Source organism: Muscardinus avellanarius (genome assembly GCF_963383645.1).
Source record: "Muscardinus avellanarius genome assembly, chromosome: 3".
In the NCBI taxonomy this organism is placed as follows: Eukaryota; Metazoa; Chordata; class Mammalia; order Rodentia; family Gliridae; genus Muscardinus; species Muscardinus avellanarius.
In genome coordinates this window covers 98,186,860-98,212,966 of record NC_137788.1, presented here as the reverse complement: position 1 = coordinate 98,212,966, position 26,107 = coordinate 98,186,860, and the positions used below count along the sequence as shown (strand labels likewise).

At 39.5% G+C, this 26,107-nt stretch overlaps 1 protein-coding gene across 1 annotated transcript in view; it reads left to right on the top strand.

Annotated features, from left to right (window-relative positions):
* GNAI3 (G protein subunit alpha i3) overlaps positions 1 to 25,144 on the top strand; it is a gene marked incomplete at both ends in the record, with an annotated part of 79,297 nt that extends 54,153 nt beyond the window's left edge. Inside the window, 7 exons of the mRNA XM_080691490.1 lie at positions 8,837 to 8,911; positions 9,028 to 9,169; positions 11,306 to 11,463; positions 14,053 to 14,181; positions 19,461 to 19,590; positions 20,120 to 20,273; positions 24,954 to 25,144. Coding sequence (XP_080547616.1) covers positions 8,837 to 8,911; positions 9,028 to 9,169; positions 11,306 to 11,463; positions 14,053 to 14,181; positions 19,461 to 19,590; positions 20,120 to 20,273; positions 24,954 to 25,144 — 979 coding nt within the window. The remainder of the gene's footprint in view (positions 1 to 8,836; positions 8,912 to 9,027; positions 9,170 to 11,305; positions 11,464 to 14,052; positions 14,182 to 19,460; positions 19,591 to 20,119; positions 20,274 to 24,953) is intronic.
* Between the last annotated feature and the right edge of the window lie 963 nt (positions 25,145 to 26,107).

Sequence of the window (26,107 nt, the reverse complement as noted above, 5' to 3'; positions counted from 1 at the left end):
TAATGACTGCATTAATGTAGATGTTGTGAATTGTTGATAGGAAGGTGAGGATCCATGGTTTGATTTAAGACCTCAGTGTGTCAGAGTAAGAGCTTTAGCCAGTCTAGTGTTACAGGAATTACAGACATGGAATATTATAATGCAGCAATAGACCACATTGAGGCCTTTACATTGTATATGTTAGATGAATGGCCCAAGGTCTTACAGTGAGACATGGCAGAGCTAGGACTAATGTTTGCCCTTCCCTCCGAGTTGATACTCCATGGTTTCACTAGCTTCAGACCAACAAACAAAACAAACACACCATCCATATTGTAAATGAAAGGTGAAATGTTAGAGAAAATCTAATTTGTTTGTTCGTGGGTTAAACTTTCAATTTGCTTTGGAGGAGGAGCTATCAATACCTTTTTTTTTGTGTGTGTGGTACTGGAGATGGAACCCCAGGGGCATTGTACTTTCAAGCTATATCCCCATCCCTATTTTTCAGTCTTTTAACTTTTTTTTTTTTTTTTTTTTTGGTGGTACTGGGGGTGGAACCCAGAGGCTTTCTACCTCTGGGCTATATTCCCATACCTATTTTATATTTTATTTGGAAATAGGGTGTCACTAAGTTGCTGAGAGCCTCACTAAGTAGCTGAGGCTGGCTTTGAACCTGTGCGATCCTCCTGTCTCAGCCTCCCAAGCGCTGAGATTACAAGTCTGCGCCACCACGCCTGTCTTCTTTTTATTTTTGAAACAGGGTCTCACTGAGTTGTGAAGGGCCTTGCTAAGTAGCTGAGGCCGTCCACGAACCGTGATCCTCCTGTCTCAGCCTCCTGAATGCTGGGATTCCAAGCGTGCGCCTCCACACCTGGCAGCTATTCATACCTCTTCTAGTCATATGTTCCTCTGTGTATGATAATGGAGCCCAGACAAAAAAGAGTTTTGGTCTAGTCTGGCTAGAACATTTTCCAAAACTAGCATTATTATAGGATCTGATTTTGTACAGACCTCTGGCACGGGGTCTGTGCCCCAGTTATAATCCTGATATTAGAACTTTCAATATTTCTTCACAATTTTAAAAAGGAAAAGGAAGAGTTGGGTGTGGTGGTCTGCACCTGTAATCCCAGTACTTGAGTTGCTGAGAGAGGAGGATTGCAGGTTTGAGGCCAGCCTCAGCAACTTATCGAGACCCTGTTTCAAAATAAAAAACAAAATAGAGGTAGGGGTGTGGCTCAGGAGTCAGGTTTAAGCCCCCCTCCCCCCCCCACACACACATGGGCAGTGTACTAAGGGCCACCAGAGGAATGAATGTCTATTATTACAGGTAGCAGTGGTGCAAAGGCCAATGAGGAAACTTCAAGGAAAAGCTATCGGGCAAAGGTGGGAAGGAATGTGAGATAGAAGGTAGCAGGGCTGTATTTAAGGAGAGAAAGGGGGTAGAGAAAGTGACTAATGCTTTGATATAGTTTGTTGTAACTTTTAGGTTATAAGTTGCTGTTCATGTGTATAAATCCAGATTCCAGCTAGGGATTTATTATTATTATAAAACAACTGCTAAATTGTTATGCCATTTCTACTGGGGCTTCGAACCAACATCAATATTAAAAAAGTTCTTATTAAAGAGAACTCTTTGGGGACTTAACATTTGGTGATACTCTGAATAGTGAAAACACATCTACAAATAATAGCTACCTAATGTTTATTGAATATTTACTATGTGCCAGCACTGTTTTGAGCATTTTCATTTGACCTCTGTTTTCTAGATAAGAAAATTCATTGTGCTTAAAGACAGCTGAATAGAAAAGAATGTAATATACTCATGTAGTCAAAGAGTATAATATATTCCTGGATTGGCTTTAGTCATATGAAAGAAAAAAGAGAAAGCATCAGTTGGCAGCTTTTTGAATGTCAGCCATCATTCAGGGTTAATTTTTAAATCAGTCTGTATATGCATTGATGAACCCATGTATAATAATGGCTTATATTAGCAATTCTGTTCATTGGTCTTATTCTGAAAAAAATTTGCAAAGAAATCATCTTTCTTTTTTATACTCAGTGTGTTATGTTTGTGAAGGGGGTATAATAATGGTGTTTGCTGTTTATGAGTTTCTTAAAAATACAATTAAGAACATATTTATGAGCCGAGCGTGGTGGCGCACACACTTCTAATCCCAGTACTTGGAAGGCTGAGACAGGAGGTACTGAGTTCGTGGCCAGCCTTAGCTACTTAGTGAGGCCCTCTACAACTTAGTGAGACCCTGTTTCAAAATAAAGAATAAGCCGGGCGTGGTGGCGCACGCTTGTAATCCCCATGCTTGGGAGGCAGAGACAGGAGGATCGCGCAGGTTTGAAGTCAGCCTCCCTGGCTTAAGAGACCCTGTTTCCAAATAAAAACATAAAATAGGTCTGGGAGTGTAGTCCGGAGGAAGAAAGGTTTCCAGGAACCCCGGTACCACCAAAAAAAAAAAAGAATAAAAAAAAAATCAGGCGGCTGGGCATAGAGCTTGGAGATAGAATGCCCCTGGGTTCAATCCCTAGCACAATACACAAAAAAGGAACATATTTATGTAAAAATTGTTTCTACAGTGGAGTATATACTAGTGAATTGTTTTTCATCTAAATGTTGGTGATTATGTATCTGAACTGCACATATATCTCTTATTCTATTTGATTGTTTATAAGATGATTTTCTAAGTTAATTTTACCTCTTCATTCTTTTCAGAGCGCCTTGCCTCTTATATTGAAAATGAGACTGCTTAATATAGTAGCATCCTCCCTCCTTTTTCTCTTGAGAACCTCTAAGTTCTTTCTCATTGTTCTTATTTACAAAGGATGTCCTTTAGGTAGATGTCCTTTTGGGCTTAAGCTTCTAAGTTTAACTGGTCCCCTCCTATTTCTGGGACCTTCCCAACATTTTCTCCCGCCTACTCCCTCCCCTGTGTGACCTTTCTGCCTACAAAGTCATCTTCAGTTCCTCCCTCTCGAGTTCCATAAATTCTATCTCTTCAGTAGTCTTTGCATCTGTCCTGTCCTTTGTAACCTATTAGGTCCCTGGTAGGAAGATAGGCAAATGAATCTCCCTTAAACATGTGATTAATTTTTGAAGGAATATAGGCAAAAAAATGTAGATAAAATAAGGAAGTCCCAAACACTACATATGTAGTGTAGTGCAGAGGTGGGACATGGGAAACAGCTTGGGGAGAATCTGAGTGAGATGTTACTGCTGGAGCAGTGGAATACAGAGGACTGAAGGACACTGCAGAGCCAGGACCCAAAAAGAAAAGGGGTTCTAGGGTGTGTTTTGAAGGAATTGGAGAATTATTAAACTTATGGTGTTTTGTTTGTTTTGTTTTACAAATAGTGCCATTTGGAAATGATGAAAAGGGAGGGGATTTTGAAGTGGAAGTTTGAGAAATTTACAACAGTAACACAGTCAGGCTCAAACATGTGAAGAGTAGAAAAAATTAATTTGAGAAAAACATAAGAGAGAGATTTTGTTAGCGCTTGATTATGTGGGTTCTAAACGACTCAGATTTTAGAAGATGGATAAGATGGTGGCACTTCTCATGGTGCTCTAGAAGCTGAAAGGACTTTTGGTACAAAGCGATTCACAATTTTTTTATTTTTCATACAAGGGATTGAACCCAGGGGCATTCTACCTCTGGTCTACAACCCCAGCCTTATTTTATTCTTTATTTTGAAACAAGGTCTTACTAAGTTGCAGAGGCTCTCACCAGGTTGAAGAAGTCCTCTCTTAAGTAGCTGAGGCCGGTTGTGAACCTGTGGTCCTTTCATCTCAGCCTAAGTACTGGGATTACAAGCATGTGCCACCACACCCAGCTGTGAGTCACTTATGTGTATAAAATACCCAGGAACACACACAGAAACAAATCTGTTTTTAGTTCTGTGGGCAGTACAGAGTGTCTTCTTTTATGAGATAGGATTGGAAGCCTAATAAAAGTTTAAGAGAAAACACAGTGCAATAAAGGGATCTCTCTCTCTCTCTCTCTCTCTCTCTCTCTCTCTCTCTCTCTCTCTCTCTATCCCTCCCTCCCTCTCCCTCTCTCCCTCTCTCTCCCTCTCTCTCTCTCAAATAAAAGTTTAAGAGAAAACAGTGCAATAAAGGAAACTCTCTCCTCCTCTCTCCCCTCCCTCTCTCCCTCTCTCTCTCTCTCTCTCTCTCTCTCTCTCTCTCTCTCTCTCTCCCTCCCTCCCTCCCTCTCTCTCTCCTCTCTCCTCTCTCCTCTCTCCTCTCTCCTCTCTCCTCTCTCTCCTCTCTCCATGTTTGTGGTAGTGGGGAATGAACCTGGGGGCTACCTCTGAGCTTATACCCTTAGCTCTTTTAAAACAGGATCTCAATTGGTTGCTGATCATCTAGCTACATTGCTGAAGCTGACCTTGAGCCTGGGATCCTCCTGTCTCAGCCTTCCAAATATTGGAATTGGAATTTTAAGTATGTCTCACCATGCCTGGTGTGTGTGTGTGTGTGTGTGTGTGTGTGTGTGTGTGTGTGTGTGTGTGTTACTAGGGGTTGAACCCAGGGGCATTCTACCCCTGAGCTACATCCCCAGTGTGAATATATTTATTACTTTCAAAAAGGGTCTCACTCGGTTGATGAAAGTCTTACTACTTGCACCAAGGCTGTCCTCAAACCTGCGATCCTCTAGTCACAACTATAATCCCAAGTACTGGGATTATATTGCGCCACCATGCCCGGCTTGCTTTTGCTTTAAGTCACCACTTTAATGAGGAGCTTAGTCTAGATGGGTAGAAATTGATACTGAAATTAATAGATTTATTATTAAGTCATTTAAAATAATCTGACATGAATGGTAAAAATGCTGATTTTAATACATAAAAGAGTGGTGCACATTACTTTATTAGTCTATACTTTTTGGTTCTTAATAATAGAGTATAATCTGGGAATTCCTTTTTTTTTTATGGTACTGGGGTTCCTGGAAGCCCTTCTACCTCTGGGCTACACTCCCAGACCTATTTTATATTTTTATTTGGAAACAGGGTCTTGTAAGCCAGCGCGGCTGGCTTCGAACCTGCGCGATCCTCCTGTCTCCACTTCGCAAGCGCGGGGATTACAAGTGTGCGCCACCACGCCTGGCAGGGAATTCCTTTTTAAAGAATTTAGAATATAACTTGTATGCATTTGTACTCTGATCTCCAGATTTGAATCATTAGTTTTTAAAAATATACACAAGAAAATGCACTTCATTCCAACTCTGTCACAAGAAAGTCACCATAAGCTACTTGAGTAATAACTGTATAGTGCCATCTTAGTTTACTGATTACATAAGAGCAAAGATACAGTCCTGTATGAATGTAATTTTTGATTCTGTAAGAATGTCATCTAAAATTTTTGTATTTGAATTTTATTTTAACTCAATTTTGGTTGATGAGGCTGAGAAATATTTTGTAAAGGATTATGACTATTAAATATCAGCCACTTAACTGTTCAACAGTATTTATTTGAGTAATTTATGGTCAGGCTCAGTTTGAGACCTTGGGAATACAGGAATGCATAAGCCTTCATAGAGTATATTTCTTAGTAGGGAAGACAGGAAATAAATCTGTCATGCAAAGAAGTGATCCGTGCTATGAAAAATAAAAATTGTAACAGGGTAAAGGGAGAGAGTGTGATGGGGCGGGAGCTATTTAGATGGTAGTCAGGGAAAACTGCTGTGAGGGAAATAGAAATGTGAGTGAAGAGAATCATGTAGAAGTTATTTCAGGAGAAGGCACCGTAAATGCAGACTGAGTCAGATGTAGCTCAGTGAGAACCAGTTTGGTACGTTGGAGGAAAAGCAAAAAAGCTGGTCTGACGAGGAGCGGTGAGAATGGAGTGGAGACCAATAGGAGCTGAGCGTGCGGAGGAGGCAGGGCCAGAGCCCATCAGACCTTATGGCCAGTGCATCTTATTTTGAGTGTAAATGGCAGCAGCAGGCCAACTCTGGGCAGAGTTGAGACATGATCCAATTTACTTTTGATACAGTTTATTTGAGCCACAAAGTAGAAAATGACTATGGGAAAGGCAAGGTGTGAAGCACTGGCCCATGTAGGAAACTTCTGCAGTGACCTAGGTCTGTGGTTTTCAATGTGCAAGAACCGTGTTAATACACATTTAATTTAGTTTTTAATTGAGCTTTACTAATATTTCATATATAGATTGGCACTGAGGTGCCCATTTCATCTGCATGTTAGTCATAAGTATTTGTCATTTTTGGCCCAAGCAACTGGATGAATGCTGGTGCCTTTTATAGTGATGAGAAACTGAGGGAGGAGCAGAGTTGGTTTTGACGTAGGGGTAGGGAATAATTGATTATTCTGCTTTGGGCATTTTAAGTTGGATATGCCTACTAAATAGTTATTTAATGTGATTTGCCAAGTGCGTGGTTTAGATATATGAGTCTGGAGCCAAGGTTAGAAACCAGAGTTAGAAATCTAAATTTGGGAATAAAAGAAGCAGTATACACCAGCTTTGGAGCTAAACTGTGTGCATGCTCATTTCAATTCTGCCACTTAATATGTTTCATTAAGATTGTTGTGAGGATTAGAGTTAAACAAGCAAAAAAATATATATATACAAGCAAAGTTCTTAGAACAACCTAGCACATGGCACCAAGTTATATTCTAAGCTATTTATAACAATTCCCAGAGTTTAAATGTTATTATCAATTTATTAATGGTGTTTAAATTCATGTGATGATGAGCCAGGCGTGGTGGCACACGTTTGTAATCCCCAGTACTTGGGAGGCTGAGACGGGAGGATCGCAGGTATGAAGCCAGCCTCAGCAACTTAGTGAGACCCTGTTTCCAAATAAAATATAAAAATAGGTCTGGGCGTGTAGCCCAGAGGTAGAAGGCCCCAGGGTTCCACTCCCAGTACTACACACACACACACACACACACACACACACCATGAGATAACTTAGGGAATGAATATAGATAAAGAAAAGGACCAAAGAAGGAGCCCCAAAGCAATGTATCTCTTAGAATTCAGAAACTGGCTGGGTGTGGTGGCACACGCTTGTAATCCCAGCATTCAGGAGGCAGAGACTGGAGGATCGTGGTTCGTGGACAGCCTCAGTTACTTAGTGAGGCCCTTTACAACTCAGTGAGTCCCAGACCCTGTCTCAAAAATAAAAAGACTAAAAAATAGGACTGGGGGTGTACTTCGGAGGTAGACTGCCCCTGGGTTCCATCCCCAGTACTGCCAAAAAAATAATAATAATAAATAATAAATTATATATATATATATATATATATTTCAGAAACTGAATAGAAGTAAAAACCAGGAAGGTGGTACCTGGAAGCCTTCTTAGAAAAGAAAGTATTTTAAGGGGGAGAAGTTGTCAACAGGGACAAATTCTGCTTGAGAGGCTGTTGTTGGAGACCTTGAGAAGTGGTTTCAGTAGAGTATATGTGGGGTGGGGAGATGAAAGCTTGATTAAGATGAGTAGAGAGTTGGAATTACACAATTGGGGATGAGTATAGATGACATGTCATAGGAGTTTACTGTAAAGAGGGACAGGAAAAATAAGAGTAGTAGCTAAAGGAAAATTGGTGTCAAGGAAAAGTAGGGGTGGGGTATGTGTTGACTAAAGAGGAAAAGTACAGCAAATTTGTATTCAGACAAGAATGACTCAGCAGGAAGAGAGAAATTGATGGTATTTGAGTGATGTGCAGAGTTGCAGTGGCCATGACCCTGATTAGGTAAAATGAAGTAGATAGTGTACAAGGAGAGAGGTTAGTCTCTAAGACATCGCAGAGACAGCGCATCCATTGGTGAAGGTAGAAAATATTAATGGTGGTGTGGATAGATTGATAGATTTGGTAATGGAAAATTGAGGTCATTTTTCTGATTGGTTTTAATTTTTCTAAAAATGAGCAGGATCATCAGGTAAGAGTCAAAAGTAGGGAAGGATGTGTAATGTTGGAGAGAGAGAAGGCGTTGATTTTGGAAGGTGGGAGAATTCATTGACAAGGAAGATCTAGGAGGCAGGTTTTCAAGTTCAGAAGGCCTATTTGCCATTTGTGGTTATTAGCGTGAAGTGCTTCTAGTTGTGCAAGGAGGGAAGTGTGTTCCTGAAGTGCTTCTAGTTGTGCAAGGAGGGAAGTGTGTTCCTGAAGGATATACAGTGGAAAGGGGATGAAGGCATTGCGTTTTCTGCTTCTGTTTTGAACCTCTTTCCTCTTGTGTCTGAGAGCATTGCTCTTGGAATATTTCTTGGGCCCATGGCAATCAGTTACAGACAATAAAAATGAATAGGCCATAGGCTAAAAAATAATCATTGATTTTTTGGCCTATGTTCAGTGTATGTATCATGGTGTTTTATGATGACTTACTAGAAATGTTTGTGTTGCCATCTCTTCTTGAGCATGTTTATTTTGCACAAATTATTGCGTGCTGGTCCTAGGACACTTGCAGTAGATTACACTTGGTTGCTGAGTTACATAAAGAAAACAAAATACTTCAATTAAAAAGCTCCTTAGCCGAGTGTGGTGGCGCACGCTTGTAATCCCAGCACTTGGGAGGCAGAGACAGGAAGATCGCACAGGTTTGAAGCCAGCCTCAGCTACTTAGTGAGGCTCTCAGCAAGTAAGTCAGACCCTGTTTCCAAACAAAATATAAAATAGGTCTGGGAGTGTAGCCTGGAGGTAGAAAGCCTCTGGGTTCCATCCCCAGTACCACGTAAATAAATAAACAAACAAACAAACAAACAACTCCATAGTTTTTCCTAATAGATATGAATGGTTCACCAAAAGTTTCCAAAGGACATTTGTTTCCCACTGTTTGCAGTTATCACTTATGTTGATTTCATACTTCTGTGTTTGATTGCAGAGAAATTCAAAGTCTTCTTTGTTTTCTTTTAGGTGCTGGAGAATCTGGTAAAAGTACCATTGTGAAACAGATGAAGTAAGTTGGAACATGGTCTTTTATAAGACTAGATTTCCTCCTAATGGATAAAAAGTCTGTAGTATATTTTCATTTTAGGTCTGTGATGTTGACTTATACTTTTCTTCTTTTTAAAGAATCATTCATGAGGACGGCTATTCAGAGGAGGAGTGCAAGCAGTATAAAGTGGTGGTCTACAGCAATACCATACAGTCTATCATTGCAATCATAAGAGCCATGGGACGGCTAAAGATTGATTTTGGCGAAACTGCCAGAGCCGTAAGTGCTCCTCATTTTCTTCTCACATTGCTTTTATTCTTAGATACAGTTAAGCAAAATTTTCCTCATGTTTTAGAGACATGAGTTTAAGTGACAGGATGATAAGATGTAGCGACATGCTGTTTGCTCATTTGAGAAGTATTAGTACTCTGCCTCAGAAAATGCTAGATTATTACCCCAGCAAGAGTCTAGGAAATGGGATTCTGTGGAGATACTGCAGGTTTCTGTAGCAAATATTCTGTATAATTCCTTCTCCTCCTCCTCTTCCTCCTTCCCCTTTTTTTTCTTTGTTGAGTTTCTTTTATCTTTGAGGGCCAGGGATGTAGCTCAGTGGTAGAGCACTTGCCTGGCATGTGCAAGGTCCTGGGTTTGATCCCTAGCACCTGGGAGGGGGGTCATCTTTGAAAAAAAAGAAGAGAAATATAGATAGATGAAGTTGTTGTTGTTGTTGTTTTTGGTGGTACTGTGGTGGAACCCAGGGGCTTTTCTACCTCCGGGCTATACTCCCAGACCTATTTTATACTGTATTTGGAAACAGGGTCTCACTAAGTTGTTGAGAGCCTCACTAAGTAGCTGAGGCTGGCTTTGAACCTTTGTGATCCTCCTTTGTGATACATCCCAAGCGCTGGGATTACAAGTGTGCGTCACCACACCCGGCTGTAGATGAAGTTTTTTAAGAGAAAGTTCAGCCTAAAGTATTACTAGAAAGAATACAGGACAGAATCTTAAAGGAGGAATATTATTAAGTAAAATACATTAGGGCCAAAGGCTTAAGAGTTTGCCAAAATTCATTTAAATGTACTGTGGGTAATATTGTTTTGCTTAGGTAGATGTGGTAATGTTCAAGTTTTAGGTGTTTTGGTTGTGATTTTATCTGTAGTATCAAATAAATACCTTTTGCTTATTAGTTTATTTGTCCTGCTGATTATATAAGATATACATAATTGTTCTCTTTACATTTTTATCTCCTCTCTCTCTTTTTTTTTTCTTTAGCTGTCTTTTTCTTCCTTTCTCTTAGAGCATTGTTTTTATCCCTTTGAGGAAATCTACACACTTACTGAATCTATTTTTTCCTGAGGGATTTATTTCCTCCTCTAAACTTCCAGGTTGCTGTTACTTTTTTCTCCTCCTCCTCCTCCTCCTCCTCTTCCTCCTCCTTCTCTTCTTTGTGTGTGAATGAGTGAGTGAGTGAGTGTGTGTGTGTGTGTGTGTGTGTGTGTGTGTGTGTTTTACTAGGGATTGAAGTTGGGACATTCTGCCTCTCAGCTACACCTCCATCTCGATTGATTGACTGAACTGGGGATTGAACCAAGGGGCCTTCTACCTCTGAGCTACACTCCCAGTCTTTTGTTTTGAAACAGGGTCTCGCTAGTTTGCCGAGGGTCTTACTACGTTTCTTAGGCTGTCCTCCAGCTTGTAATCCTACTCCCAAGTACTGGGATTACAAGTGTGTGTCACTGTGCCTGGCTTTTTAAAATTTTGAGTCTCACTAAGTGGCTGAGGCTCCCCTTGAACCTGCTCTTCTCCCATCTTTAGCCTCTCAGTTATTGGGATTACAGGCATGTGCCACCACACCCAGGTTTTCAGTCTTCTTAAATGCCTCAATCTGTTCTTTTTCTTCTGTCTGGGCTGAAGGGTGAGAAGAAAATAACTTTTTCTTTAAAATTGATTGTTTTACTCACTGTGTTTAGACTTTGCCTCTTAATGTACAAGTGTTTTTATTTCTATTTTTATTGTAGGCTTTCCTTAACACAATGGGAGCATATTAGTTATATCTTTCTCACCAACTAAGAAAAAATTTTTTTTCTGTCAATCTTGAATAACCAGAATGGAGATTTGTGGGCCAGTTAGAAGAGCTCTTTTCAGAGAATGGTGGTATGGTGTGGAGAAATAAAGGGCAATGAAATCATTCCTCAGCTCAGTTCTGGACTTGAAACTGTAGTGATGTGAGAATGGGGAAAGGCTTACCTGTAATTTTTCTTATTGCCAGAAAAGGTATCTGTAGCACCTCTTTTGAAGTATAACAGAGTGTGTGTGTGTGTGTGTGTGTGTGTGTGTGTGTGTGTGTGTAATGAGACTATTGTAAAGTCTTCAGGAAATGGAGAATCATTGATCTCTCTTAACTGCTTTCTTCAGGATGATGCTCGGCAATTGTTTGTTTTAGCTGGCAGTGCTGAAGAAGGAGTCATGACTTCAGAACTAGCAGGGGTGATTAAACGGTTATGGCGAGATGGTGGGGTACAGGCCTGCTTCAGCAGATCCAGGGAGTATCAACTCAATGACTCTGCTTCATAGTAAGTAATTTCTCTCTAAAACTATAAAAGAAAGTACTTGGTGGCCCTAGAGAAAGCTTAGTGAAATATTTAGTAGAAACTCTTAATATCTATAGGATCCTTTATAGGGATTCTTAGTTTGGGATTATAGAGGCCTTGGTCCTTTATATACTACTTGGAGATAAAAGTTCCCTCTCATAACTAAATGGGAGATTTGGCAACACAAAATTAACTCCATGGTATGTTTCTAATAAGAAAGTGAAGGAGAAACATTTAATGTAGCTGGGTCTTGGATCTCTTCCAGCTCAAGGAAGTTCCCTCTTCCTAAGAGCTTGATACTAATGGCCAGCTAGAGAGATTATGGCATCCCTTTCCATGCAGCCAACTCTTTGTTTGTGGGCTGCACTATGTCAGATTACAATAGTAGACTAATTTTAGATAGAAAATGTTGAGCTTTAGAATGAAAGTGAAAAATCTTTTAGACAAGGAAATTCTCTTGGATGTTAATTTTAGAGAATTGGTAATTACTACTTTAGTTAAGCTATTTGTAATTTCATTGTGACCATACACACACACACACACACACACACACACACACACACACATATCTATTCAAAACACACACACACACATATCTATTCAAAACACACACACACACACACACACACACACACACACACACACACCTATTCAAAACACACACACAGCCCCAGCTCTTTATTTTTTGGTTTTGAAACAGGTCTCTCTAGGTTGCTCCAGAGTCTCACTACATTGCTGAGGCTGGCCGCAAACTTGCAATCCTCTTCTCTCAGTCCCCCAAGTAGTGGTATTACAGGTGTGCACCACCATACCTGACTTGCCCACCTTTTCATAGCATTTTTTAGTTGCAAGTATTAATAGCTTAAATAGTTCTCCCACTGGTCATCAAAGGTAGATTTTAAAAACCTTTTTTCATTGTATTATGTTCAGTAAGCTTTGAAGATTCTAATTCTAGTTACCTGTGATTTACAGAGTTGGGATTCTCTTAACATTAATAATATGTGGCTTTATAGAAGATCTTTCTTAGTTGTGCATGATGCCTATAATCTCAATACTTGAGAGACTGAGACAGGAGGATTGGGTGTTTGCAGCCAGCTTCAGCTTTTTTTTTTTTTTTTTTTTAAGTGACATCCCAGCCCTACTTTTTATTCTTTATTTGGAAACAGGGTCTCACTTAGTAGCTGAGGCTGGCTACAAACCGTGATCTTCCCATCTCAGCCTCCCAACTACTGGGATTACAAGAAGATGCCACCGTACCTGGCTAGCTTCAGCATTTAAAAGGGGCCTCAGCAACTTAGCAAGACCCTGTTTCCAAATAAAAAATAAAATGGCTGTTGATTTGTATGTAGCTCAGAGGTAGAATGTTCCTGGGTTCAGTCTCCAACACCACAAAATAAACACATAAACAAAAAATATTTTTAAAAAGATCTTTAATGATTCTTTTTTTTCTTTTTGATTGCACTATGGATTGAACTGAGGGGCATTCTACCTCCAAGTTATACCACCAGCCCATTTTGTTTTTTATTTTAAAACATGGTCTTGCTTAGTTTTCACTAAATTACTAAGTCTAAGTTGCTGAGGATTCATTGAATTGCAGAGGCTGGCCTCAAACCTGTGATCTACCTTTCTCAGCCTCCCTAGTACTGGGATTACAGATATGTGCTACCATGCCCAGCTTAATGGTTTTTCTAGGGGAGGATTAGGGATTGAACCCGACAGTATTCTACCTCTGGACTATACCCCTAGTCATATTTTTTATTTAGAAACAGGTTCTCAGTTAAGTTGCTGAGGACCTTGCTAAATTGCTGAGGCTGGCTCCAAGTACTGGGATTATGATATGTGCCAACATGTAATGTTCTTTCTATTGGTGTCACCTACTCATTAGTTTTTTAGCCTGGAATCAGTGAAGAATTAAGCTTTAAGGTGGGTTTTAATGGTTTTACTGAACAAAATTCTCTTTTACAAAATTTTTCTTGGCTTAGGTTATAGAAAACAAAAGCAGGGCTCAGTCGTACAATGCTTGCCTAGTATGTGGAAGGCCCTGGATTTGCACAAAGAAACAAACAGCCCCAAATCTCAAACTCTGCTTTCTGAATGAAAACAGGAAATATTCTTACTGAGTATAGTCCTTTTATTAATTTTATTAATTCAAATGTCAGTCTGTAGGGTTCTATCAAATGGTTAAAGGTGCAAGAGACCTATTAGGCTTAAATATCTGAGGAGTTTATTTATTTTGGGTTTTTCTACTCTAGTACACAGTTGATTTCCTATTAAATTTTAGCAATTTTTCTCTAATTTCAAGAATAGCATTTTCATGTTGCTTTTAAAATTGGCCTTTAAAGTGTGATTCTGTAGAATTAAAACTACCTTTGTTAGTCTGTCTTGAGCTTCCTTTTATAGTCCAGTGCTGCATTCACACTTTTTATCATTATCATTCTGTGATACTGATGGTCTGTTTTTCTTTTGCCACATTAGTGTCAGGGTCAAGATTGTTTGACAGTGAACTAGTTTAGTCTGTTGCTATACGTATGGTTGGTTTCAGCAGGTAAAATAAATGTTTATTTTATTTAGTTACCTAAATGATTTGGATAGAATATCCCAAACCAACTACATTCCAACTCAGCAAGATGTTCTTCGGACAAGAGTGAAGACCACAGGCATTGTAGAAACGCACTTCACCTTCAAAGAGCTATACTTCAAGTAAGTCATTAGCCTTTTTGCCACATATGCCTAACACAAACATTTTTCCTTTAGTTAGCATCTCTTAATCAGAGTCAGTTTCCTTAGTCAGTTTCCTCGGTTTAGAAACTTACTGACATATTCATGAGCCATTATCTGAATACTTTAGTTGATTGGGATCCCATATGTTTCTTTTTTCTCCAGATAGCACCAGATATTTGTATGTTTTTGTAAGAAATTAATTGTAGCTTACCTATCAGTGAAATTAATCATGTGATTAGCAGTTTGTGTTATTTTCAGTTTTATTCTTTTTGGCTACTTTTTTTTTTTAGTTTCAAAAACAAATATTGAATGGGTAGAAGAATAACAATACTAAATGGATAGAAAAGTCAGTTTTTTATTAGTTATGTGGCTTTATTTTGCCATTTTGCCACCTAAATTGAAATACTCTTTTCAGTGTCATTCTCCCCCCACCCTGCTTTGTGGTACTGGGGACTGAATCCAGGGGCCTTCTACCTTTGATCTACACCCCCCAACTTTTTTCTTTTTGAAACAGGGTCCTGCTACTTTGCTGAGCATATCCTCAAACCTGTGATCATCTTCTCTCAGCCTCCTAAGTCCCAAGTACTGGGATTACAGGCACACACACTGGGCCCAGCAGTGATGGGCTTTTCTTACTGATTCTCATATCCCTTTAAGTTCGGTGGGATAGAGCTGTTCTTGGCATGGCTTTTAGATTGGTTTGTGCAAGGATTATGTACAGCTGAGTTCTTAATACTGTGCAAAATGAAAAATGGGTTGAGAATAGAGTTACTTTGGGGCAGTGTGATGACATATAAACAGTGATTGCTTTAGAGAGAGAAAATTTTAGTATTTAAAACAGTATTTTTCCATAGCATTAGTAACACTATGACAAGCCTCAGTTTATCTCAATGTTAATGGTATTCTGTAAATGCTAGTACTGGCTTTTGGGTTTCCATTTTCTGCTTTTCTGACTTGATATTATGAGTAAACTTTTCTCCTTCAATATACGATGTACTTTTTAGTTATTACATATGCTTATGTGTAGAATGTGATCACATTATTGAATACAAAAGTAATGAGTACCTCAGATCCTCTCTTTTTTTTCTGTAAAAATAGTTGCTCCCAGGATTTGTGTAATCCACAGAGTTTATGTATTATTAGTACCAGTTGAGGACTTGAGATCTTAACACACTAAACCAGATTTGAAACCTGTATAATAGCAGCTTATCTGAATGTTTTTAGAGTAAACTGGCTGCTTGTCTTTAGTACTGTTGGATTTATTTAAGAAGAGCAGCAAAATCCACATGGATAATTCTGTGAAACTATAGGAATGAGATCTCTTTGTGTACTATAAAATTAGTTATTTATAATTAAATATTGTAGCTAGGTGTAATGGTGCAGGCCTGTTATCCCAGTGCTTGGGAGGCTGAGACAGGAGGGTCACAGGTTGGAGACCAATCAGCCTCAGCAAGTAAAACTCTCAGCAACCTAGTGACACCTCATTTCCAAAACAAAAAATAAAGAAGGGCTCCGAGGTAGAATTTCCCAGGGTTCAATCCCCAGTATCTCACACACAAAAACAAATTAAGTATTGTGATCATAGCTGGGCGTGGTGACACACATTTGTAATCACAGTACTTGGGAGGCTGAGACAGGAAGATCGCAGGTTCAGAGCCAGCTTGTGCTACTTAGTAAGGTCCTCTGCAACTTAGTGAGTCCTCGTTTCAAAATAAAGAATAAAAAATAGGGCTGGGTGTGTACCTTGGAGGTAGAATGACCCTATGTTTAATCCCCATTACCGAAAAAGGAAAAAGAAAATGTGATCATTCTTTATTTAGTGTGGGAAATACTTTTGTTGATGTCATAGGTTGGTCTTTAGTTAGGTAAATTCTTTCTTTCTACATCAGGATCAGTAGCCATATCAAATTAAAGTGCCGCACCACTTTATTATTGGCATGTAGATATCTTGTTATAAAGTACTATCACTTCTTCCTTTTCCTCTTCTCTCTAGGCAGAACCACTATCCATTTATTCAAACATTTATTGAGCATCTACCATATGCAAGGCATTGTGTAATTGCTTACTTGCCTCTCAGTTATGAGGTAACGTTTATAAAATGTTGATGTGTCAGTGAATGGTGACGTAAATGTTAATATGTCCTGAAAGCCCACCTGGGGACTCCACAGGGTTTGCCACTTTGATGGACTTCATGGAAGGAAACGGGGGAGTAAGCTGGAATTACTGGTGTACTATGTGGCTCCCCTTGAAGGAGTTCCATGGTGAACTATATGGTGTTAGCCTTCCTAAAACTATCATATGACCTTGTGTTAAAGCCAGCTTGTGATTGCATCATTCAAAGTATCATACTTGACCAAAGGTTGAATAAGGAACTGTGCAATTTCAACCAAAAGGAAGAGATGGGCCAGGAGAGATAAGACAAATGCTTCCTTCCAGTTATATGCTGAGAAATCACCAGCTGTAACTTATATCTCTTAGTCTCTGGGAGAAAATAATCCCTAGAAAACCTTACACTCCAAACCACTGTGGCAGTTTAGCCTTTAAGATTTTTCTATCACAGCCCGGCATGACAATGCATGCCTGTAACTGCAGTCCTTGTGAGGCTGAGACAGAAGGATCATAGGTTGGAGGACAGCCTCAGCAAGTAGTGAGACTCTCCTCAACCTAGTGAGACCCTGTTTCAAAACAAAAAAATTAAATTTAGGCTGGGGGTATAGCTTAGAGGTAGAGTGCCACTGGGTTTAATCCCCAGTGGCCCCCCCAACACAAAATATATTACTTATCAACTATAGATCTTCAATATCTAACATTTACATGAACACACCATCAGACCCAAGTATCAGCTAAAAGACAAAGCAAGTGCAAGTGTTCTTTTCATTATAGATGAGGACACTATTCAGAAATCTAGCATATTATTATTATTATTATTATTATTATTATTAATTATTATTATTATTATTATTTTGTGCTACTGAGGATGGAACCTAGAGGCTTTCTACCTCCGGACTATACTCCCAGACCTATTTTATATTTTATTTGGAAACAGGGTCTCACTAAGTAGCTGAGAGCCTCGCTAAGTAGCTGAGGCTGGCTTTGAACCTGTACGATCCTCCTATCTCAGCCTCCCAAGTGTGGGGATTACAAGCGTGCACCACCACGCCCAGCAGAAATCCAGCACTTTAGAAAAGAGTAGTAGACTTTAGAAAAGAGAAGAGTGAACTAAAACTATTATCTGTAATAGAACATAAAGTACATGACCAGTTGAGGGCTTATGTTATTATTAGATTCAAATAAAACTTGGATTTGGAAAATTGGTTAAGGATTTTTTTAAAAAACTGAGTGGTTAGATTCCTATCATAACATGTAATTTATTAATTTTTTCATAATTTCTCTCCTTTTTTTGTGGTACTGGGGTTGGAACCCAGGGGCATTTTATCTCCGAACTACTCCAACCCAGTTTTTTTTTTTTTTTTTAAGCCTTTTTATTTCTGAAACAGGGTCTTAACTGAGTTGCAAAGGGCCTCACTAAGTAGTTGAGGCTGTCTGCGAACCAGAATCCTGTGGTCTCAGCCTCGTGAATGCTGGTATTACAAGTATGTGTCACCACGCCTGGCTCACATTTTCTCTATTTTTACTTAATGTATGAAAATCAAACTTAAGAATCAGCAGGGGGATGTTAGCAAATGTAAATTGGGAATTTAGAAGCCAGTTATTTTGAGAGGCATGGTGGTGCTATGGATGAGACCATGGGCATGTTGTGTCCAGATCTCCAGTCCCTGTTTTGTTGTAGTATGTCTTTGGGCAAATTATTTAACATATATATGTCTCAATTTCTTCATCTGTAAAATGGGATAATAACAATAGTATTTTTTAGAGGTATTGCAAAGGTAAAATGAGTAAATGTTTTTTTGTTTTGTTTTGTTTTGTGTTTTTTGGTGGTACTGGGGTTCCTGGAAGCCCTTCTACCTCTGGGCTACGCTCCCAGAACGATTTTTACATTTTTTGTTTTGGAAACAGGGTCTCCTAAGCCAGCGCACGCAGCTGGCTTCGAACCTGCGCGATCCTCCTGTCTCTGCCTCCCAAGCGCGGGGATTACAAGCGTGCGCCCCAACGCCTGGCTAAATTTTTCTTTCTTTCTTTTTTTTTCTTTTTCTTTTTTTTTTTTTTTTTGGGTGGTACTGGGGTTCCTGGAAGCCCTTCTTCCTCCGGGCTACACTCCCAGACCTATTTTATATTTTTGAAACAGGGTCTCTTATGCCAGCACGGCTGGCTTCGAACCTGCGCGATCCTCCTGTCTCCGCCTCCCAAGCGCGGGGATTACAAGCGTGCGCCACCACGCCCGGCTTTTTTTTTTTTTTTTTTTTTTTTTTTTTTTTTGTGGTACTGGGGTTCCTGGAAGCCCTTCTACCTCCGGGATACACTTCCACGGGCTACACTCCCAGACCTATTTTTTAACTTTTTCATTTGGAAACAGGGTCTCTTAAGCCAGCAAGGCTGGCTTCGAACCAGCACGATCCTCCTGTCTCCGCCTCCCAAGCGCAGGGATTATAAGCGTGCGCCACCACGCCCGGCCCTAAATGTTTTTAATATATCTAGCTAGATAAGCAGCTGTGGTGGTACATGCCTGTAATCCCAGTACTTGAGACACTGAGACAGGAGGATACCAGGTTCAGAATCAGCCTTGGCAATTTAGTGAGACTCAGCAACCTGTTTCAAAATAAAATGTGAAAGGGCTGGAGATGTAGATCAGAATTAGAATGCCCCAACTTCAATCCCCAGTAGCGCCCCCCCCCGCACACACACACACACACACACACACACACACACACACACACACAGAGGTTGTCTAGGGTCATGTCTGGCACCATGGTAAACACTAGTAAATACTAGTTTTATGATTGATGTTATTTTAAACTGTATTATTCAGCTCTTCATCTTTCCTTTCTGTTTCCCTCTTTAATCTGATTCAGTACTTATTATGCTAACTTTTGGCATTTCCAGTACAAATTTTGATAGGAAAAGGCCCAACTATCTAAAGTGAGAATTTAGATTATTTCTAAATTTCATTTTCTCGTGGTGTTCTCTTTTGCTTTTAGCCACAGATAATTATTTTGATTATATTTTATCTGCTTCTTGTTTGTCTTTTCTATTATAAATGAAGTTGTGCTGTATAATAATAGAAGGTTGCTGATCTTAACAGTTAGGAAGAGGTATAAATGTGACCTTGCTGAATCTATGCTTTCTTTCTCTGTACTCAGGATGTTTGATGTAGGTGGACAACGATCAGAGCGGAAAAAATGGATTCACTGTTTTGAAGGGGTGACAGCAATTATCTTCTGTGTGGCCCTCAGTGATTATGACCTTGTTTTGGCTGAGGATGAGGAGATGGTAAGTTGCAGCTCTGGTTTAAAAGCCTTTCCTCGAACCTGTGATTCTCTTGTCTCAGCCTTTCAAGTACTTGGATTACAAGTGTGCACCACCATGCTCAGCCTGAGTTAACACTTAAGATCGTTAGTTTTGTTTTTTCTTTTCATGTTAGTGAAATTGGATTTTCAAAATTAATTGTTCCATGCCTGATTGCTCTGAGACATGTGTCATAGCTACATTGAGTATGTTGGCAGGCTTAAGTCGTCTTGTCAGCCAGCCCTTCTTCCCACCTCCCAGCTTCCAAGAATTGTAAAAATCAGGGCTGACTCAACTTCATTTTATTAGTGCCTAACTTATTTCCATGAATGCATGCACTGCTTAAAACCCTGTTGGTCTAATTTCTCAGTAATTGACTCACTTTTTTTTAACAATTTTTTTTTTATTGAACATAAATAGTATACATTTAAACTATATTTGGTGCCCTCTTCCCCCACCCAATTGACCCACTTTTACTTTGCTTCTGACCTGCCATCCTCTGATTCTTTTTCAGAACCGGATGCATGAAAGCATGAAATTGTTTGACAGCATTTGCAACAACAAGTGGTTTACAGACACTTCAATCATTCTCTTCCTTAACAAGAAAGACCTTTTTGAGGAAAAAATAAAGAGGAGTCCATTAACTATTTGTTATCCAGAATACACAGGTAAGGGATCATGAAAAGTTTTATTAGAGATACATATTTTAGGTCAGTGCTTCAGTGATTCATCCAACTGCCTTTTGTTTTAAATGCTCTGTAGCCGAGCGTGGTGGCGCATACTTGTAATCCCCGCACTTGGGAGGCTGAGACAGGAGCATTGCACTGGTTCGAAGCCAGCCTCAGCTACCTAGTGAGGCTCTCAGCAACTTACTGAGACCCTGTTTCCAAATAAAATATAAAATAGGTCTGGGAGTATAGCCTGGAGGTAGAAAGCCTCTGGGTTCCAGCCCCAGTACCACCAAAAATAAATAAATAAATAAATAAGTAAATGCTTCATCTATATCCTCATAGTGAATATTCACTGGTAATGGTATCAGAGCATATGGTTAAGATCCCTTAAGTTGAGTGCTTTTCCATTATATTTTCTTCTGTGTTTATTTTAAATTTTTTATCATTTTTTTTAGAAAAATAAAGAGGGATACAAAAATTGTTATGTTCAGAAAATACACAGATAGTCATTGTGCTAGAGAAACTGATGTATTGGTAATACATGTAATAAATATATTAATAGAAGTAGAACAGAAGGAGCTGTTACCTTTGATGGAGTCAGTGTAGTCTTTTTCTAGAGGAAGTGACACTTGAGTGAGCTGTTACAAAGCTGAATTGGAAGTCATCAGACAGAATAGACATTTTATAAAAAGAGAATTGCATATATGACAATGTGGAGGTTAGGAAAAAGACAGGACATGGTCTAGAACTTGCAAAGAATTTGGTATTAACTGGAATTTAAAGTGGTTAATTGGAATGCTTGGAGAGATGATCAGGAGTCAGCTTGGGAAGGGCCTTATGTCTTATTTTGAGACAGTGAGAAGCTATGAGAAGATTATTTAAAAAAATTTTTGAGGTACTGGGGATTGAAACCTAGGGGCATTCATCTTTTGAGCTACAACCACAGAATCATAGGCAGAATGAGAGCATACTAGCTTCTGTTGGCAGGAGAAAAGATAATTTCTATAAAGGAAAAAAGAACTAGGAAAGCCAAAGTATAAACGCTGAGAGAGTTTAACAAGTAAGGAGTAGTTGTGCGTGGTGGTGCGTGCACACTTGTAATTCTAGTACTTGGGACGCTGAGACAGGAGGATCACAGGTTGGCGGCCAGTCTCAGCAGCTTAGTGAAGCCCTCCACAACTTAGTGAGGCCCTGTTTCCAAATAAGAAATAAATAGTGCTGGGAGTGTAGCTTGGACGTAGAATGCTTCTGGGTTCCGTCTCTTGTAACACACACACACACACACACACACACACACACACACACACACACACAGGCTTGACAGATGAGAAGAATAAGACGCACACTCGGGGGTGGTTTTGGAGTTGGCAGTTAAGAGGTATTTGGCTGCTGTTGAAAGTGTGCTGGTGGAATGGTGAGGGTAGAGGGTAGAGCTAAGTATACTTCAATACTGAGTGGGAAGTGAAAAACTGAAGACAAGCACAGACTACCTTTGAGCAGTGTGAATTAAAGGGGAAGGACAGATTTAAGAGCAGATCTATAGGTTTAGGGTTAAGATCCTAGGGAAGACAAGTTTTAAGAATCACATCTAAGGCCGGGCGTGGTGGCGCACACTTGTAATCCCAGCATTTGGGAGGCTGAGACCCGGAGGATCACGGTTCGCCGACAGCCTCAGCTACTTAGTGAGGCCCTCTGCAACTCAGTGAGACCTGGTTTCAAAAGAAAAAATTGGGCAGGGGGTGTAGCTTGGAGGTCGAATGTCCCTGGGTTCCAAAGAATCACATCTAATTAATGGTTCAAGGTTCATAAGCAGGGAGATAAATCATCGTCTAGATAGGATGAATTGGATAAATTGTGGTATATACATACGGTGAATATTATTTAGGCATATAAAGGAAAAAAGTACTGATAGTTGCACTAACTTGGATGAACCTCAAAAACATGGTAAGTAAAAGAAGCCAAACATAAAAGGTCACATATGGTGTAGCCTCTTTTATTGTAATATATACAGAATTATCAAACCCATAGCAACAGAAAGCATATTGGTGATTACGAGGGGAAGGAGTGTGGAGAGATAAGAAGTGATTACTTAGTGAGAACAGAGTGTTTATCTGGAATGGTGAAAACAGTTTTGAAATTAGAGAGGTAGTGATTGCACAACATTATGAATATGCTAAATGCTACAGAATTGTACTTTTTTTTTTTTTTTTTTTTTTGGTGGTACTGTGGGTGGAACCCAGAGGCTTTCTATCTCCAGGCTATACTCCCAGACCTACTTTATATTTCTTATTTGGAAACAGGGTCTCACTAAGTTGCTGAGAGCCTCCCTCAGTAACTGAGGCTGGCTTCGAACCTGTGCAATCCTCCTGTCTCAGCCTCCCAAGCATGGGGATTATAAGTGTGTGCCACCACGCCCGGCCAGAATTGTACATTTGTACATAAATTATTTGTACATAAAATGGTTAAATATATGTTGAGTGGATTTCCCTCAACAATTAAAAATCAAAAAGGTCTGATAGAGGGTTTTTTTTGGTGTGTGTGTGTGTGGTACTGGGGATTGAACCCAGGCGCATTCTACTTCTGAGCTACATCCCCAGCCCTATTTTTTATTCTCTTATTTTGAAACAGGGTCTCATTAAGTTACAGAGGGCCTCACTAAGTAGCTGAGGCTGGCTTTAAACCTATGATCCTCTTGTCCCAGCCTCCTAAGTACTGGGATTACAAGTGTGCACCACCATGCCTGGTGAGCTATTGATTTTTGAGTAAGAAGGAAGACACTCCTAAGAGTAGAGTGCAGATACGGGTAACTTTTTTTTTTTTTTTTGTACTGGGGAAGGAACCCAGGGACATTCTACCTCTGAATGACACCCCCAGCCCTATTTTTTTTTTAATTCTTTATTTTGAAGCAGGGTCTCACTGAGTTGCAAAGGGTCTCACTAAGTAGCTAAGGCTGTCTGCAAACTGCAGTCCTCCTGTCTCAGCCTCCTAAAATGCTGGGATTACAAGTGTGCATCACTATGCTCGGCCTACTGGTAACTCTTTAAACTAAAAATTTGAGATGTAGATTTAAAGCCTGTAACATCTGTTTTCTAGGAAAATTGCAGTAAAGAATAGAGGGATTTTATAGTCCTGATTTACCAAATTTCTCTTAATGAAATTTTTTTTTTTTTTTTTTTTTTTAGCGGTATGGGGGATTTGAATCCAGAGGCATTCTACCTCTGAGTTATATCCCCATATCCCCAGCCTTTTTTTTTTTTTTTTTTTTTTTGAAACAGGGTCTCACCAAGTTGTGAGGGCCTCACTAAGTAACTGAGGCTGTTCACGAACCCTCTGTTCTCCTGTCTCAGCTTTCCAAGTACTGAGATTAGAAGTATTAGCCACCATGCCCAGCTCACAATATGGTTTATGTATTTATTTTTATTTTCATTGGATCATTGGGCATTGAACCAAGGAGCATGCTATTTCCAAGCTAAACTTCCAGCTCTATTCCTTCTTCTTTCTTCTTTCTTCTCTTTTCTCTCTTCTCTCCTCCTCCTCTTCCTCCTTCTTCTCTTAAAGTATTACTACTTGCTGAGGTTGTCCTCTGACCTTCAATCTTCTTGTCTCAGCCTCCCAAGTACTGGGATTACAAGCGTGCACCACTACACCTGGCTTATAGCATGGTTTAAAAAGCAGACCATACCAGGCACATGCCTGTAAACTCAGTACTTGGGAGGCTGAGACAGGAGGATTGAGGGTTCTAGGCCAGCCTCAGCAACTTAGACCCTGTTTCAAAACAATGAAGTAAGGTTGGGATATAGTTCAGTCACCTTTGGGCTCAAGTCCTAGTACCCCCCCACACACACACACACAAAACAAGTTAATCACAAATGTTGAAAACAGGCTTTATTTTTGGTCTCAGATCCCCCTGTAAAATTAACAGCCTCATTATAATTCACAAACAATAAAATTCACTATTTTAAGATATGTAAAAATTGGAATACCCTTCCCCCTTTGCATCTTTTAGTTTGCCTTTGGTTATATTATTGCTGTAAGACTCTGAGGCAAAGCCCCCTTAAAACAGAGGAAAGAGAGAATGACTTACCCTTTTCTTACCCATTTCGTTTGCCTATCTGAAGATTACTCCAAGGAGCATAGATTTTCTCTGACCTTTTAAACAATTATGTTCTCTAGAAATGTACCCTCCTACTTCCTTAATTTCTTTTTATACTTTCTAGATATTTTTCAGCTGAAATATATAAAGGGGAAGAAATGGGCCACTTTCCTTAGGTTTCTTTGTGTGGTGATTTTTAGGTACAATGGGAGTCTGCTCTGATGAAGAATCTAGTGATTATAGAAAAGCCTAATGATTATAGATATATAGAATTTTGTCTGCATTCACTTGTATCACGTTCTCTCTCTCTCTCTCTCTCTCTCTTTGTGTGTGTGGTACCAGGGGTGGAACCCAGGGACTTTTCTACTTCCAGGCTATACTTCCAGACTTACTTTATATTTTATTTGGAAACAGGGTCTCACTAAGTTGCTGAGAGCCTCACTAAGTAGCTGAGGCTGGCTTCGAACCTGTGCAATCCTCCTGTCTCAGCCACCATGCCCAGCTTACGTTCTTTCTCTCCATAAGTAAATGGTGATGGCCTGACAGCTGTTACAATTTTCGCTGAAAATGTGTGTCTGTTTTAGGTTCCAATACATATGAAGAGGCAGCTGCTTACATCCAATGCCAGTTTGAAGATCTGAACAGGAGAAAAGATACTAAGGAGATCTACACTCACTTCACCTGTGCCACAGACACCAAGAACGTGCAGTTTGTTTTTGATGCCGTTACAGATGTCATCATTAAAAACAACTTAAAGGAGTGTGGACTTTATTGAGGAGGGTGGATGTTCATAAGAGGTAAAACTTGAAACAGCTTTAAGTGTTGTAGTACTGTTATTTTGGCTTTGTAAATGTTTTCTAATTTAGGATGTTCTTCTTTTCTAGTTACAACAGTATGGAGTGTTGAGACCAGACATCTTTTGTTGTCTCTTGGGCAGCTGCCAGCGTGACGGGACCAGGGAATGGCAGAGCATGCAGAATCTTAGCACTCTTTAGCACAGTCTTCTGTATTAGGGAACATTTAATTGACATGATGTGCTCAAGTCAGACGTCGGGACAACTATAAAGTGTGATTTGTTCATCAAGATATCATTTGGATTTTATAATCTCAAATGGTTAGGGCAGGTATTTATTGAGGTGCTGCATTCCAGAACTTCAATATGTAGCTTCCTTTTTTATTTTTTCTTCTTAACAAATTACTAGTAGTTCATTTCCAAAGTTTTTTTATTCATCAAGAGATGAATAATTCTACCACTAATTTTATTTCTTTTTTTGCAAAAGAATCTTTATTAAAACATGATCTTAACTATGCACATGATTTGACCAGATCATCTTGAAAATATTCCTCTGAGTACGAACTCTGTTTTTAACTCTTGGTGTGGTCAGAATATATTTCCTTAGAAGATTGTTTCCAGTTTTAGGGACTATCAATATAGTTTTTATTGGGGGATGGATTTATATTACTCCTGTTCATAGTACCTTCATAGTTTTTAAACAGTAATTACATTGGAGAGTTCTGCAATAAGACTCTAGCTCTCTTGTCTTTAAGCTCATGGTTGAAGGTTAACCTTGTTTGTGCTACTTACCAAATTACTAGATAAATGTTGATGTGGTATAATAAAGTCAGCTTCTTGGATCCAGACACACCCAAAGCAGCTGTCAGTTAAAAATGCAAATTACTAAATCCCAAACAAAACCAGTGACTTTGCTGCTACCTATCTACTAAATTGACCACTTTG